The 15033-nt window shown below is 38.6% G+C and overlaps 1 protein-coding gene across 1 annotated transcript in view; it reads left to right on the top strand.

Moving 5' to 3' along the window:
- The window catches only part of LOC134749530 (growth arrest-specific protein 1-like), a 34582-nt gene extending 20917 nt beyond the window's left edge, over window positions 1-13665 (top strand). Inside the window, exons 2-3 of the mRNA XM_063684497.1 lie at window positions 8176-8409; window positions 12794-13665. Coding sequence (XP_063540567.1) covers window positions 8179-8409; window positions 12794-13270 — 708 coding nt within the window. The 5' untranslated portion in view covers window positions 8176-8178 and the 3' untranslated portion in view covers window positions 13271-13665. The remainder of the gene's footprint in view (window positions 1-8175; window positions 8410-12793) is intronic.
- The last annotated feature ends 1368 nt before the right edge of the window (window positions 13666-15033 follow it).

A 15033-nucleotide genomic window follows, 5' to 3' on the forward strand; every position in this document is an offset into this window, starting at 1 on the left:
GCAACCATCTGAGGTCGTCAAATTGTTCACCCAAAAACCTTCCATTCTGCACGATGCCTTCATAGTGGTAGGCGCTTGTGCAGATCCTTTTTCCACTATCCTTATACATTTTCGGTTAGCACTTGCATAAATTGTATGCAAGGTGGGTCGTTTTCTCTGCAACTAATTGTACTTCTCTAACGCTGATTTACTGCATAATGGTGTGACAATATTGATTTTGAACGACATTGTTGAGCAAAAGACAGGGGCAAATGGGACATGAGGTGTCATCTCCGATGTAGCTTTCAATTAAAAGTCAATGCAAAATCTAGTGAATCGTGAAATTAAGTTAGATAAGTGCATTTTTTTTTTCTTCGCGTGAATTAATTAATCATAATAATTGGTCAAAAATATTTACCGATAGTAATTAATAAATAAAAATAATAATAAAAAAATCTTTTTTTTAAGGGTAGGCTCGGGATGAATGCCACAAGTTTTTTTTTTTAACATCTAGAACTAGAAATAATGAATTAGTATTGGATCAGGCCAGGATAGGTGTTTTTTTATTATTATTATTCAAGTTTTAATAAAATAATAAATTGGTTTTTTTTTTTGTTGATTACTTGTTGGGGCGTTGGCTGTCTGTAATCGATCGAGTGAAAGAGCGAATGAGGAAGGAAAATTATGATTTGAGTGTTTATGCTTAATGTTATGAGTGTGAGGATTTGTATGTGAGATGATGAAAGCCAATGTAGATGAATGTATTTGTGTATTGGAAAGAATGGATTGATACAGATAGACAAAAGCTTAAGGGTAATCAAAGTAAACTAGATTTGTCGGCATTTGCAATGGGAACAAAACGGGGGGGGAAAATGGGACATCTGGCTGGAAAAATCTTATCAGTAGGTTAAAGTCCATTGGACTAGACCCATTTAAAGGGTAGATTTTTGTAGCCAGAACTACACAAGGTAATAAGCCCAATACGAAACTCTACACACCTTGGCTTGGATGGGATATATCCGACATTCGACATATTTTGATGGGCCGTGAGCGTCTAGAAAGGGCGAGGCTCTTTTCAAGAGGTTAATGAAGTACAATTATATGTTTTCATGGAAGTGAGGTATATTATTGAGCAAATAATTTTATTGTTATTTATTTTGATTAAGCGATGCTTTAGTTTAGACGAAAATATTTTATCATACCATAATGGGGTATTTATTTGTGTCAAATTTAAGTTTGTTTTATAAAAAAAAAAAAACACCCAAACAAACTTAAGTCGGTATATTTTATTCAAGTACAAGACATGCGCCAAAAAACGTGACTGGAGGTGATAGGGTAATGAAATTTGGTTTGAATTTCTGGCGATGAGGCTTGAAGGCTTCGTACTTATAAAAATTAAAGGTCTCTTCGTTTTGCATGGAAAGTCTTTGCTGTTTCATTAGATGCTCTTCTACGGAGGGGTACGGCGCATAGAGGGAAGGAATACTCGCCGCTGCCGGGATGAACTGGCAAGGACGGGTTATTAGAACCTACCGGACTCACAACCTGGTATTTCTGGCGGAGCGAAGTTTCTGGGGAAAGAGTCATCATTATTCATTGACAGAGTTCTAATGAACTGATTTCAGAGCTGAGTCACTAGCGGTCACTTAGTATTGGAATACACACTACACGTTTAGAAAAAGGGGGGAAATTTCCGACTAATCTAGAGTAGATTGAAGTTTTTTATAAATTACTGTAATAATTTCTAATAAACTTAAATCGGGGGCGGCTGTGACTGGTCGTATCCCTATAGCCTAGTATTAAGCTCATTTTTCATTACAAAAACATAGAAGATGGGAAAATATACCTTTGTAAAACTGAAATCCTCTTCAGACGCATATTTCGTTCATAATTCCACTAAATATTCTGACAGATGAAACTTGAAGCACTAAATTCCATGCTTTACTATTTAACACTAGTGTTCTCGTTAAATTAACCCTTGTTTTTAACTTAGAAATAAACAAAAAGGTTCAATAACAAATTGCAGCGCGCTGATAATGACACGGAGACTGACAGCTTGACAGGATGTCGAACTGACGTTTTGTTGCTCCTGGTACAATATGACATGCAATAACGTTTTGGATACTACATTCTGATCGTAAAACTTACGTATAAAAGATAGTTAAATCTTAATTTCCGGAATTTGTTTTAAACATATTTGTTATTAATAAACGTAAAACACGTCGAAGTGAGCGAAGAATTCGGAAATAAACTAAAAATGTCAAAGTAAAATAATATATCAGATTCATACGTAATGCATTTCAGAACGCTCCTTCTTTTATTATTTGTTTGGGCTCCTCAAACTGAACTGCTATCTATGTGTGCGTGAAATGTGGATGTCGTTGTAAATGTCTCGGTCCTTTTCAAACACCGCATGCGTGAAAGGGATAGATATCGGTGGAATCGACATTTAGTGATAGTAAACATTAATGTATAGGCCATAAGGTTTAGTAAGCGCAATTGGACATATGACGTTCTCCTTGAGTCGAGCATCGTTACGTGCCATGGGGCGAACAACCTCTTTCTCGGTTCTGGTATCCTGGTACTTTTTGGATAACGTTTATCATAATAAGTCGCCAGTATGTCGCTATTATGTCGCCGTTATGTCGCCAGTCGCCGTTAAATCGCCTGTCGCTATTATGTCGCTAGTATGTCGCCGTTATGTCGCTATTATGTCGCTGTTATGTCGCCAGTCGCCGTTAAGTCGCCTGTCGCTATTAAGTCGCCGTTATGTCGTCATTATGTCGCCGGTAAGTCGCCAGTAATTCGGGTATAAATAGCTGGAGCGGGCACGGGGGGATTCATTCATTCTTCAACCATCGGACTAGTCGTGACTCTGGCTTTTGGGCGTAATTTTCGTACTGGTAAGCGAAGTTTCTCTGCTACTTTTTCTTTGTTTGTTTTTACTTGGAATTATCTTGGTAAATTTAAACTTAGAATTTGTGTCTGCGTTTGGTTTTACGGGGACAATATCGTCGTAACGCTGAACCTAGACTATTGTGGAGATTCTTTGCTGCTATGTATGGGGTTTATTTTATTGTAAAGTTTTCGATACTGAGTTGTTCCGAGTGCCGCCACGTTATGCAGGGACAATATCGTTGCATAGCAAGGACTTGGAATTGGTCTGTGTTTGGTTTTACGGGGACAATATCGTCGTAACGCTAAACTTGGACTATAGTGGAGATTCTTTACTGATGTGTTGTGTGTAGTGTTGAGTGCCGTGAAGTGAAATTTTCTACACTGTATTGTTCTAAGTGCCGCCACGTTATGCAGGGACAATATCGTTGCATAGCAGGTACTTGGAATTGTGTCTAGGTTTAATTTTGCGAGAAGTAATTTTCGTAATGTTAAGCTTGGATAATGGTGTCTAAGGGAATTTCACTTTTTTATTTAGTTTGTTTGTTTTGTGAGAAATTATACTAGTAAAATTACTCTTAGTTATTTTAGTGTCTTTTCTATGGGGTCTTTTGCTATTTTTGAAGCCAGATCATTGCTTGGACTGACAGTTTGTCCAACTAAACATTCATCACGCCTGGCGGTGTTAAAGGTGATGGGTGGTTAGGAGTCTTTTAGTTCCAGGCTTGAGAGGGCCTGGCATCTCTTCTTTACCAACATAAGAGATGAACTATCTCCCAGGTCTCAAAGCCCAGCTGTTAGATGGAAGTGAGGGCATCACGTGCGTGCCATTCGGAGTAATCTGAGCTCACTAAAGTCGGCAGTAATTGGGATCTGGTCCCCTATTAAATATATTTATATATTTCGGTGCTCTGGCGCATGCTAGTGCTGATTGCGGGGAAGGATTCTGTCGTGATTATTATTATATACTTAGTCTTAGTTGCGGCAGGACTTCTCATGTGGTTGGTGCTGGTGTGTGCAAAGGGTTCCGATCCACTGATAGACACGGAATAGGGCGACTTACCTCCTAATTCTTTGGCTTGCGAGCATAGGAGGGGGAGTCAAATATACGGACCATTAGTTTTGCTAATCTCGGTTTGGTCTACCGAACTTTCCAGCTTCTAGTAGGGATACACTTGTGTATATTCCAAGGCACTAGGTCAATGGTAAGTGCGATCTGTGCTTTGGGTGTACATAGAGTAGGGCCAGAGGGTAGGACTATAAATAGGGTAGAGTCATACACTATTTGTCTGTAGGGTCTCTTTTATGATTGGTCTAAGACTCTGATATGGTTGATATAAATTCTTCTTTTAAAGACTTAAAAATATGGCTTCATTAACCTAAAATATGTGTATTTAAAAGGTAAAGGATTCTTTTGCCTAAATCTTTCTAACTTTTAATTTATCTGGGGAAAATAAATAAAATTCCTATGAAATCTTTATTTTTATCTATTAAATTTCTGGTTTTTGGAGTAAAGACGAGGTACTGAGTTTTGCAATCAGGTTTCTAAGGTATTTCCAAATAAATTTTTAAAATATCAAGCTGGTTTTAGGCATACAGATCGTTCTGGGATAGAAGAATGATTTGTTTTAGGGACCCCTTGGCAGGCAAGAGCAGTCCAATGGGAATTTGAGTGGAATAATGCTCAACTTGATATTTCAGTCTCATAAAATATAGCAAATAACATTAGTACTTTGTTTATACATCTAAAAGACTAGAAATTTAGTCTATACTTTTAGTTCTGGGAATTGGGATTAGTATCCCTAGCTTTTGAACATAAAAAAGAAGTAATTTTGATTGACTGATGATACTTGGCGCTTCTTTCATCAGATCATCTAGGAATGCTTAGGTTGCGAAGCGTTGGTCATAGCCCATCTGGCTACAATGTTAGGATAGGTGACCCGAATGATGTTTTGGATCGGGATAAGGCCTTCTGACCCGCATCGAGCATGCGAAGCAGTACGTGTGGACTCACACATCATTTAGAAGGTGATAGTATAATTATAACTTTTCCTAAAAAGCTAGGGTGTAAATGGGCTTATCCTGGGAGTGCTGCTTCGTATGTTATCCCGAAGGCTTAATAGGCGTAGCGGGACTTCACCAAAAACATTTTTAAACTTATTTTTCCAATAACATTTATAACCTCATATTAACCATATATGCTGCAATTACCTAAATAATGTCATATGTAGTAAGCCTTTAACAGCATTTACATTACACGAATAGATTAATAAAATTGTAATATTAATTTCATCACTACGCTCGGAATACTATTTTAAGAATGCTTCGCTACGCTCAGTTTTCAATTATGGAATCATTCGCTTCGTTCAGGATTCGATGTGCGGCCTCACCGTAAATATGTCAATTCCCTCCCTAGCAACACAATCTACTATTTTTACTACTGTAACTATTAAAATATTCTTTAGTTTCATATTAATATATCTTCAGTACCATAAATATAAAACTCTTTAAAATATAGGTAATAATAGAATAATACCGGAGTCCAAAATTTAGTCGATACTCATTAAAGAATCTAGGGTTCCGCGGTTCACTTCGAGGGGTTCTAACGCTAGACTAGACGATCACATGGCCAAATTTTAGGGGTAGATTCTTAAGAGGTGTTTAGCATAAGAGTAGTTGCAATAGTAATAGTTAGGGTGGGTGACAAGCTTTTGGATTTTTTGTGCTTTCTGGGACTTTGTCGCTAAGGGAACTAAATGTGAACATGTTCCTGTTGCTTAAAAGCAGATTTTTTTAAACGCAAGGTATTCTACTAACTGTAAGTAGGTCTACTTTATGATTTCAAGGGGATTTGCATAGCATCTAATTGGACAAAAAATTTACTACTATTTTTTGTAAACAAACAAACGCCAGTTAGATATTTAAGAAGTCGATGATTTACAAATACTTGATTTTATGAACCTTACATTTTCTCTACTCGATTGAAGTGACCGTAGACTGGCCGAGGTTTAAGAGCAGTAACTGTGTATAGTATGTATCACCGTTTCCACGGTTAACTGACTATTCGAAATCTTATTCCAAAGGCATAAGATCCACCAATGGCTGGTTTAAATTGTTACTGTTAGTAATATCTTGTTGCATCTTCACCTTGCACTTGACCGCTGTGTGTTGACTTGTCTTGCTTTTCACACCCGTCTGCTAAACGCTAGTCCGTTTGGATTGGAGGTAAAAATGTCGCCACGTTTCTTGGATCTCGATGATTAGATTAGATACCTATTTAAAGTGTCATGTCGTGAAAGAAAAATGTTGCTCGGATGTCACGTAATGTTGTCACGAGAAATTCTTTGAAATAATCGATGATTGATTTTGTCTTTAGTATAAATTTAACCTTTAAATCAAGGGTGTGCATGTGCTTGTGTAGTTATAAAAGTTACTTTAACATATACGAATATCAAAAAATTACCAATTTCCACCGAACTGCAACTCTGTTTGGATTTTGTTACGCTTGGATAAGGGTTGGGAGATTTGGAAAAACGTAATTGACGAAGAGCTGTCTCGGGGCAAATACAGCGGATCGAATCGGTACGGTACCATTAGGTTGCTTTGCTTTCCCGTGGTGTTAATTTACAGTGACAAATGACAATTGAAACAGCATAGTGTAGAAAAACTGACTAGACACTAAGCGATTCTCATTCAAATATCACTTCAGATGTACTTATGTACCTACCACGTCCACTAATAATTAAACTAAACAGTGGCACGACGTGTACCTGACGTCGTTAGCCTTTATTGTTATACAAATAAAGGCTACATTGTGTTCCACGGACATTGTTATTGTAATTTAACACTTGAAGCAAGAATTGTGGACATCTCGATTGTCACTTTGTTTTCTTTTGCATCCAGGCTACGGACGACGAACCTGCATGTGAATAGGGTTAGCAAATGTTCATCTTAAAAGTGGGTATTATTGTTATTGACAATATTGCCGTGAAAACGGTCAACATAATGTGCTCGCTATTGCTGGGATTCCCCTGTTGTTACTGAAATACCTAATGGCATATTTAGGTAGAGTAGATTTCAATAGGGTATGTAATATTTAATGAATCTACTTCTTGCAAACAATTCTCATAGACAGGATTGTTTAAGTTTTGTAAAACATTTTGAAGCAATTTTTAGGGTTATATTTTTTAAGTCTTGATGGTAGCGACCTATTCATTTTTCATTTTTTAGTTGTTAACCCTACGTACCCGACCCTGTCTAGGGATGTCACTTGATGGACACACAATAGAATTGCTCTTGTTTTCTGAGCTCATAAATAATAATGAATTTAATGATGATTCGCCGCAGAGACAAGTCAGTGCGTAGGTTTCACAAATTGCTTTGGAATTATATGATAACATAAAGCACGCACGCAGCAAAGAGGTCGCCAGGTCCGTCGCCTACATTCCCCACCCCAGTGCTGGCTCAGCACTCATTTACTGATGATGAATACATTGGTTAGACATAAATATAACATGTACAAATTAATACTGCCCCGTACGACACATCGATAATGAGAGCATTAAACTATTAATATAGTTAGCTTACTTACAACTTTTTTAAGGCTGTTCTTAATGTGTGCTTGCATTGCTTCATCTACATTTGACCATATTCGATTTTGCGATCCTGCTGCACACAAAAATATTAGTCCCAAAAAGTGTCATCCCTACCTGGCCTATGTTACGGACTTACGGCATTGAGGCTCGCGTGTAAGTTAGTAGCAAGTGCTCGGGACGTGCCTCGATTCTGTTTGTTTTCCAGCGCCCGCGCACCTTCCAAGAACGCCAGACATGTCGTCGAGCCCTGTTTATTATTATTAAATGTTTATTTATTATCAAGTTGAGATGTTACATTTGCTATGTCATCCGGAGATTGGGTTTGTTTATATTGCTACGCTTTGAACAGGGATGCAAAGGATTATCTTATGATGTTGTTTGCTTTCTTGCATTATCTTTTGTGCTTATTTATTTTTGGGTGCTCGGTTCGGGACGGACCATATTTTGATAGAGTAAAAGAAGTTCATTTACATAATGAAAGCAAAATAATCCGTTATAACGAAACAAATGAAGTAAAGTAAAACCCTTCCTGCAACTCTTATTGCTTAATTAAATCAGGCTCATATTTAATAGCAGCGTTGCAACGATTATGAGAAAATTGGCGATGTTGTTTACATTTGCTATTGTGCACTGCACACTCGTAGGTCTGACGAGTTGAAATTGTTTTATCCTTAATCTCCTAAACTGACTTTTTCCTTGTTTCCAGGTAATGTGGCTGCTAGCGGCTCTGCTAGCAGCCTGTGCTGCGGGCGCAGTGAGCACGCCGTGCTTCGAAGCTCGCACGCGCTGCGCCTACCGCACGGGCTGTGGCGCCGCGCTCAACAACTACATGATCCTGTGTAATGACGTGCTGTCTGAACCGACTAGCGTGTGCCCCAAGCCGTGTGAACATGCGCTTATAGCGCTCATGTCCACAGAGGAGGGGAAGGAGCTGATGAAGGTGAGAATCTTCTCATATGTCTTCTCGCAGTCCATATCACACCGGCTGTGCTGCCATGGTCTGCGTCAATCAAATATCCTGCAGTGAAGGTTGTTCCTTAAACTTGTGTATCCGAAGTTTTGGCTAAGGAGGATCCATTACTATAGGGTATAGAAATAGATAGGTACGTTACCTAATGTGTTGCTGTATAGTGTATATGGTCATTATGAATCTGCGAAACAAAACTAACCGCAACGACAAGTCAATAAATTAACATGAGAGTATTACTAATTTCAAATTACCTTAAAGGTAAATATTGTAAATTTGTAAATATGATAATAATATGTTTTTATAGCCCATCTTTTATGCTTAGAATTTTACCGGGGCCAAAGTTCGACCGTGTCGAAATCACTCCTCATCAACGCTTGTTTATGGTCTGTCTATCGCAATTGATCAACACCACCAATTACATCTGGTCCCCCATTACTCATTCCAGGGGTTTACTCCATGCGTTTTGAATGGAGACGTCAGTACGGGAGGGGTCTGTGTTGTTTGGTAGTCGCGTACGCAGACGCCCCGCAATAAAATCTAATTTAGACGTCGTCGGGCAGATTTGTCGGACACGACGGCAACAAGATCAAATCGCGGGAGGGTCGCGGTTGACGACCTCGGATACGTCACAAATAAACAAACATAGAATAGTGCAGCGGATCTCAAACTTTTTTGGTGACGGAGCCCTTTTGGAACGCGAAATATTTGATGGAGCCCCACATTAAAAATTTACGTTCGTAACTGTGGACCAGATGTAGAAGAGCTGTTTTTTTTCTTATTATTACAAGTTTTCTCGCGGAGCCCCAACAGAGGCTTTGCGGAGCCCTAGGGGTCCGCGGAGCACACTTTGAGAATGGCTGGTTTAATGCAAGGTTTTTTGGAAAAAGGTGCAACGTAGACGAAGGCTAGAGAAGGGTAGAGAATGGCTGGAATAGTGGGAATATGTGGAAAATAGTTCTAATAGTCACCTGCATTAGGGTAATAAGTTGTGCGGTTTTTAGGTGTGCATAATTATACGATAAAACGTAAATGTCTTAATACCTACCTATAGAGTGTGTAAATCCAATAGGAGCAATAAATTAAACCATATATAGAATTTATCCGTGTAATCATTAATTAAGAAGTTTTTTAAGTTACACTTAATTATATAAATACCCCGTAATTATTTTTTGAAAATTTACTGAGCAGCAATGTACTGCAAACATTACGAGACATGACATTACGAGATACGAGCTTTTTAAGGTAACTGTCAACGTTTGTGGGCAGTGACTATATAACATGTGTGTTGCTTTACATTGCGGGCTGAATTATTTTGTATGGTTAATATTTTTATTGTATTTCTAAGCAAAATTTATCTCAATGTACTTCTTAGGTCCCATGCTCACCACCGTTTAAGTATTCGCCCGTATTGGATTTACACAAGTTAAAAGCTGCTAAATTATCCGACAGATAAAAGGTCATTTCTGACTCGGCCGACATTTTCTAGGGTTCCGTACCCAAATGGTAAAAACGGGTCCCTATTACTAAGACTCCGCTGTAAGTCCGTCCGTCTGTCCGTCTGTCACCAGACTGTATCTCATGAACCGTGATAGCTAGACAGTTGAAATTTTCACAGATGATGTATTTCTGTTGCCGCTATAACAACAAATACTAAAAACAGAATAAATTAAATATTTAAGTGGGGCTCCCATACAATAAACTTGATTTTTTTTGCGTATGTAATTGTACGGAACCCTTTCGTGCGCGAGTCCGACTCGCACTTGGCCGTTTTTTTATCCTTAACAAGGGAACTACTAGTGGTATTCTGACAGTACCTAAAGGGTATTTATCTAAGTAGGTAAGTACATAAAGTTCCTATCGACCTAAATAATAGTTAAGTGTTTTTCCACATACACATTTCGTATGTATATGCAAGGTAATAATATGTAATAACATAAACATAACCTCTGGTTTGATATGTGTTTTTGCAATTCGATTTCTATTGGAAATCCAAGCACCTGTTTATGTTTACTTACTTGTTATCATAACGCCCAGACATTAAAATATGGTAAGACTAATGCAATTTTGATTCGTCAAAAGAAATAATGAAATTAGAATAGAACGGGGGACCTTTTTATAGGTCTCTTGGCGGCATAAGGATAAAATTGATTTCAAGCTTTTAATTAAAAAAAAACATTTAGCGTCAGTTAAGGCTCTTTCCAAACCTGGTTTGGCAGTAAGGACTCTACTATTGTGTAGTGGATTCGGCATTTTGGCGATTTTGCCCACGCGCTTCCAGCTTTAAATTGCCAAAGATAGTGTAGGGTAGGTAAGCTTAATATATCCTGCGATATCATTCGTCCGTTACAGTACGTAGGCAAGAACAAAGGGCGACATAGTAACATATTTTAATAAACCCAGTAGTATGTTACTGTACTGACGACAATATCAACAAACATATCAACAATATTTGACGTCATGTCAACTAGCACAGCACTAAAATAAGGAAATGCATGCGGCCAGCAAAAGACGTTGAATTTTATGTGTCAATTTATTAAAACTATCGGAGGCGTACCTACATTCATACAAGATAAAATTAAGACCCCCCAGGCGCAGCTTTTTAGTAGGAAAAGGCGGGCAGTTAAGTTGTTTTATATGTACTTCTTACCTTTAAATTCAAGGTAGAAGCGCAGGTGGTGTTTTCACACCGACATAATAACGAACGTATATGCATTGCACATGTAAGAAGCGAGTCTTGCCAAAAGTGTTCCATGTTGCGAATATTGCTAATGTTTGATTCATTAAATATCCATTAACGGCAAATGTTATTCACGATGTAGATTGTAGACCATAATGTTTTGCTTTATATGGAGCATTGCCATTTTGCGTTTACTCGCATAAGTTGTGTTTGTAATTTAGTACGAGTATAGACTGGACTGCATTGAAAATATCTACAATAACAATAGCGGAAAACAAATGAATGTAATGGAGGTTTTTATAAATGAATACTATTTAAGTAAGAATGTAAAATTTGCTTTACTGGGAATTCTCGCTACTCTTTCGACTTGACCAATACGGCAAGCGGATCACTTGTTTCATTAAGCGATATAAAAACACTAATAAAATTCAAAGAATTTTATGCATCCTAAAAATGCAATTGCGATGCATTTCAATTACAAATGCAATTAAAGATTAATTCAGTACGAACAAAATTAAAACTTCGGTTTCTGCCAACTATTACTCGGTAAATGTGCATTTTTCACTTTTTCTAGTAATTTTCTCGTATAGAATAATAGAATTATACATTAAACATTAAGACGCATCATTGATTCACAGCATGTCAATACAACTTGCAATGCACCTAGCCTTGTAACTATTACTTGCTTTAACTTTTCATCCTAATGAAACTACATCCTTATGTACGTTGGTTTACTTTAAGTGGCCTCATTTAAAAGCCTCTCCCAGAGAGATTCCAGCGTACGCATTCATATTTATAAGGGCAGCGTCCATAATTTAGATTAACATCACTTAAAGCCTTAATTAGTAGAGGCGGTGTGATTATTGTTGTAGGTAGTGTATCGGTACTGCGGCCTTGGGGTTTGACGTCTTGATTTGAGACCTACCGCGTCGAGTCTTGCGCAGGTGTTGCCCACACAAAAAACGCGTAAGTCGGCGGCCATCATTAGTCTCATCCCGGCTAGGTATGAAATAAATTGACCGTAAAATTAAAACGGATTTCGGATAAGTCCAAATTTATTACGCTTCGTAGAGATTCAGCCTTTTGTCAGTAACTCGATTAAAAGTGCCATTTATGTAATTCAGATATAGGTACCTTTTTCTTGTCGGTGTGAGAATGCAGTTACGCATCGTCCCCCTGACCTGAGGTGGGCATTACTTGAGCACAATTTTTATGACGGTGGTGTATTAGACTTAAGAGTAGGTGACATGAAGTATCAAAGAAGTCGGAGGGTCCAAATAAGCGGTTAAATCGCATATCACTCTCACGCAAAAAATTTGATGTGCCTACATCTGTGTAACATACTTACGACTTTTATTTCTTGTATGGTACCTACTCCTAATACAGACGCAAAACCATTGGGTGCACTGGCACTAGTAAAGAATCCAGTGAATGAAAAGCATCTTAGCATCCGGCCGCATCGCTGCACGACGCCACGTCCAATATTTATTAAGACTTTACAGAACGCGATGTATTTTGATGGTGGCTGGCACGTTTCATATGCCGTAAAAACTTTTACGAGCGTGAAATATATTATGCGATACAGACCGCGGAAATTTATGATTTTCTCAAAAAAATATCGATTATAAATTTCATGTACATCTGCCTTTGAATCATGGAAGTCTTTCTTTGTTGCAGTGCGAGTGTGAAGACGAGTATTGCCTGGAGGCGAAGTCACGGATCGACGTCTGTCGCCCTTCGGTTCTTCGCGGAGCCGCGAATGCGACGAGTTCGTGTCGTTTGTCGCAGCTAATCTGCACGGCGGATGCCCAGTGCGCCACTGCGCTCGGGTACTACCATCGCCTGTGCCGCGCAATGTACCGCGGCAGAAAATGTTCCCACAAGTGCCTAAATGCTATAGAAATTTTAAGAAAACAGGAGAAAGCAGCACCTCTAACAGGATGTCAATGCGATGGCAATGAGGATTACGACTGTCCGAGGATGCAAAATAATCTCGCGAGGCTTTGCTTCCACATGAAGCTAGACCCCATAGACGAAAAACGCAAAACAACAATGCCACCACAAGTGGTTCTAGTAGGCAGCAGTACTATTGCCACTGTTTCAAAACGGCTGCTAGTATTATTAACATTTTTCAGTTCAAAATTCTTTACGTGATAGTTTTATAATGGGTCTACCTCAAGCATTAGGTGTAATTTAATTTTAAGGTTGGAGCAGCAATTGCATTGAAGGTTAACTTTTGTAAATATGTAAATAAGAATAGTATAGGTACTAAGGTGTAATAAATAGAGCCGTGTAGGTAAGTGAGGGAAGGCAAGGGTTGTCTTTCTTGGAATATGATTTTTAGTGTGTAAGTGTTACGCTGGTTTAGGTACCACTGGAGTCAGCGACACACATGTACAATTTTTGTTGTCACTATAAGTAAGTATAATACGAATAAATTCGCAAAAATAAACAACTGAATTCAAATCAAGTATGATTCGAATTAGGTAATTAGGTGCGTGTGTTGCCATTCGCAGTTTTATTATGCACACTTATCAAAATCAGTATTAGATACACTGCTACGGTATCTGAAAGCGCTCTCGCTTTGGTTATGTTGAATCACAAAGGTGTTGTAAACCAGCAGCTTCGTATTTATAAAGAAATCTCATACTCTAGGCTGCCGATACGGTGTTAAATCTTAGGCCAACGCACGCGCATAATGCAGGCAATCTTGCATGATAGAGGATAGCCGCGCCGCCCACAGCACGCATGCGTCGCGCGGGCGTCGCTATAAATACGGCAGCGCCGGTGGTCCGGTGACAAATGCTAGGCTGTTCCCGCCGCGGCGCCACGACGATTGATCTAACGTCCCGGTACCATTCGCTGTCAAATACATGAATTTACAAATCAACGTTTCAATCTGTCCCTATCCATCGCATGTGCGATGACGTGCGTTTGAAAGAAACGGAAGAGTTTTTGAGGTCGTTTGGGTTAGGGAAGTGGATGTTCTAATGACATAGTCGTAGCTAATTCCGGTGTGACACTAATCGTTTGTCCTGATGTAGGGCGGTAGATTCTGTAAAAATATGTTTTAAACATTCCTATTAGCATACCATGTTGTTACTATTGTCTTTGATCGACGTTTTTCGATCGTTTTAATTAATCTGGGAGAGCAAGTTTCAGTAGTGATACTTGGTGTCAAAAAAAAACAGCATATGAGTTTACTAAATCTACCGCTACTATTAACCGCTTTTCCTTATAGGTACATTGTAATAAGTTTTCTACTCATGTTCGTGTACCAATTGCTTGCTGTAGACGTATGTATCCCTCTTGCTCAATTTAAACCGAACGGTTTAACCGAGGTTCCCTTAGTAATGAAGAGATTGGAACCGGTTTGGTCCAAGCGCCTATTCCAAGAGCTCACCAAAACGAGAGCACAGCAGATCTGTTTTGCACCAGTACGAGTATATACGATACGAACACATAAGATCCGTTAACGTTATTCGAAAGGGCAAGAGGTTCTTATAGAATCGAGCACTTTCAAGTAAAACTAGAACATTATGAATCCCTATTAGCGTACGGTACGTGCATTTATGTAAACTATTCATTTGTCTATATCACTTATACCAATGTGCCATTCACATCATCCAGTTTATTTTTTGTTGTTGCTTGATATGCCATTATTTATCTAGTTAGCATTATATGTCCACGTATGGCACGTATTCGTACGTAGAACTCTTGAAATCTTGGATAGAGTTCTTGATAAAGTAGGTACCTACAATGTTGTTTAGTATGCGTCTCCCAATTGTATACTAATGTTTCGTCGCCAATCATGTCATTCTTTATGCATAATGAATTGACTCGATGTCCGGCATACGAATGAACACTTACTTATTTTCACATTACGGTATATCGTTGGAGATTGGCGTGCGAAAGTA

The sequence above is a fragment of the Cydia strobilella genome, chromosome 18 (assembly GCF_947568885.1).
Source record: "Cydia strobilella chromosome 18, ilCydStro3.1, whole genome shotgun sequence".
NCBI classification, from domain to species: Eukaryota; Metazoa; Arthropoda; class Insecta; order Lepidoptera; family Tortricidae; genus Cydia; species Cydia strobilella.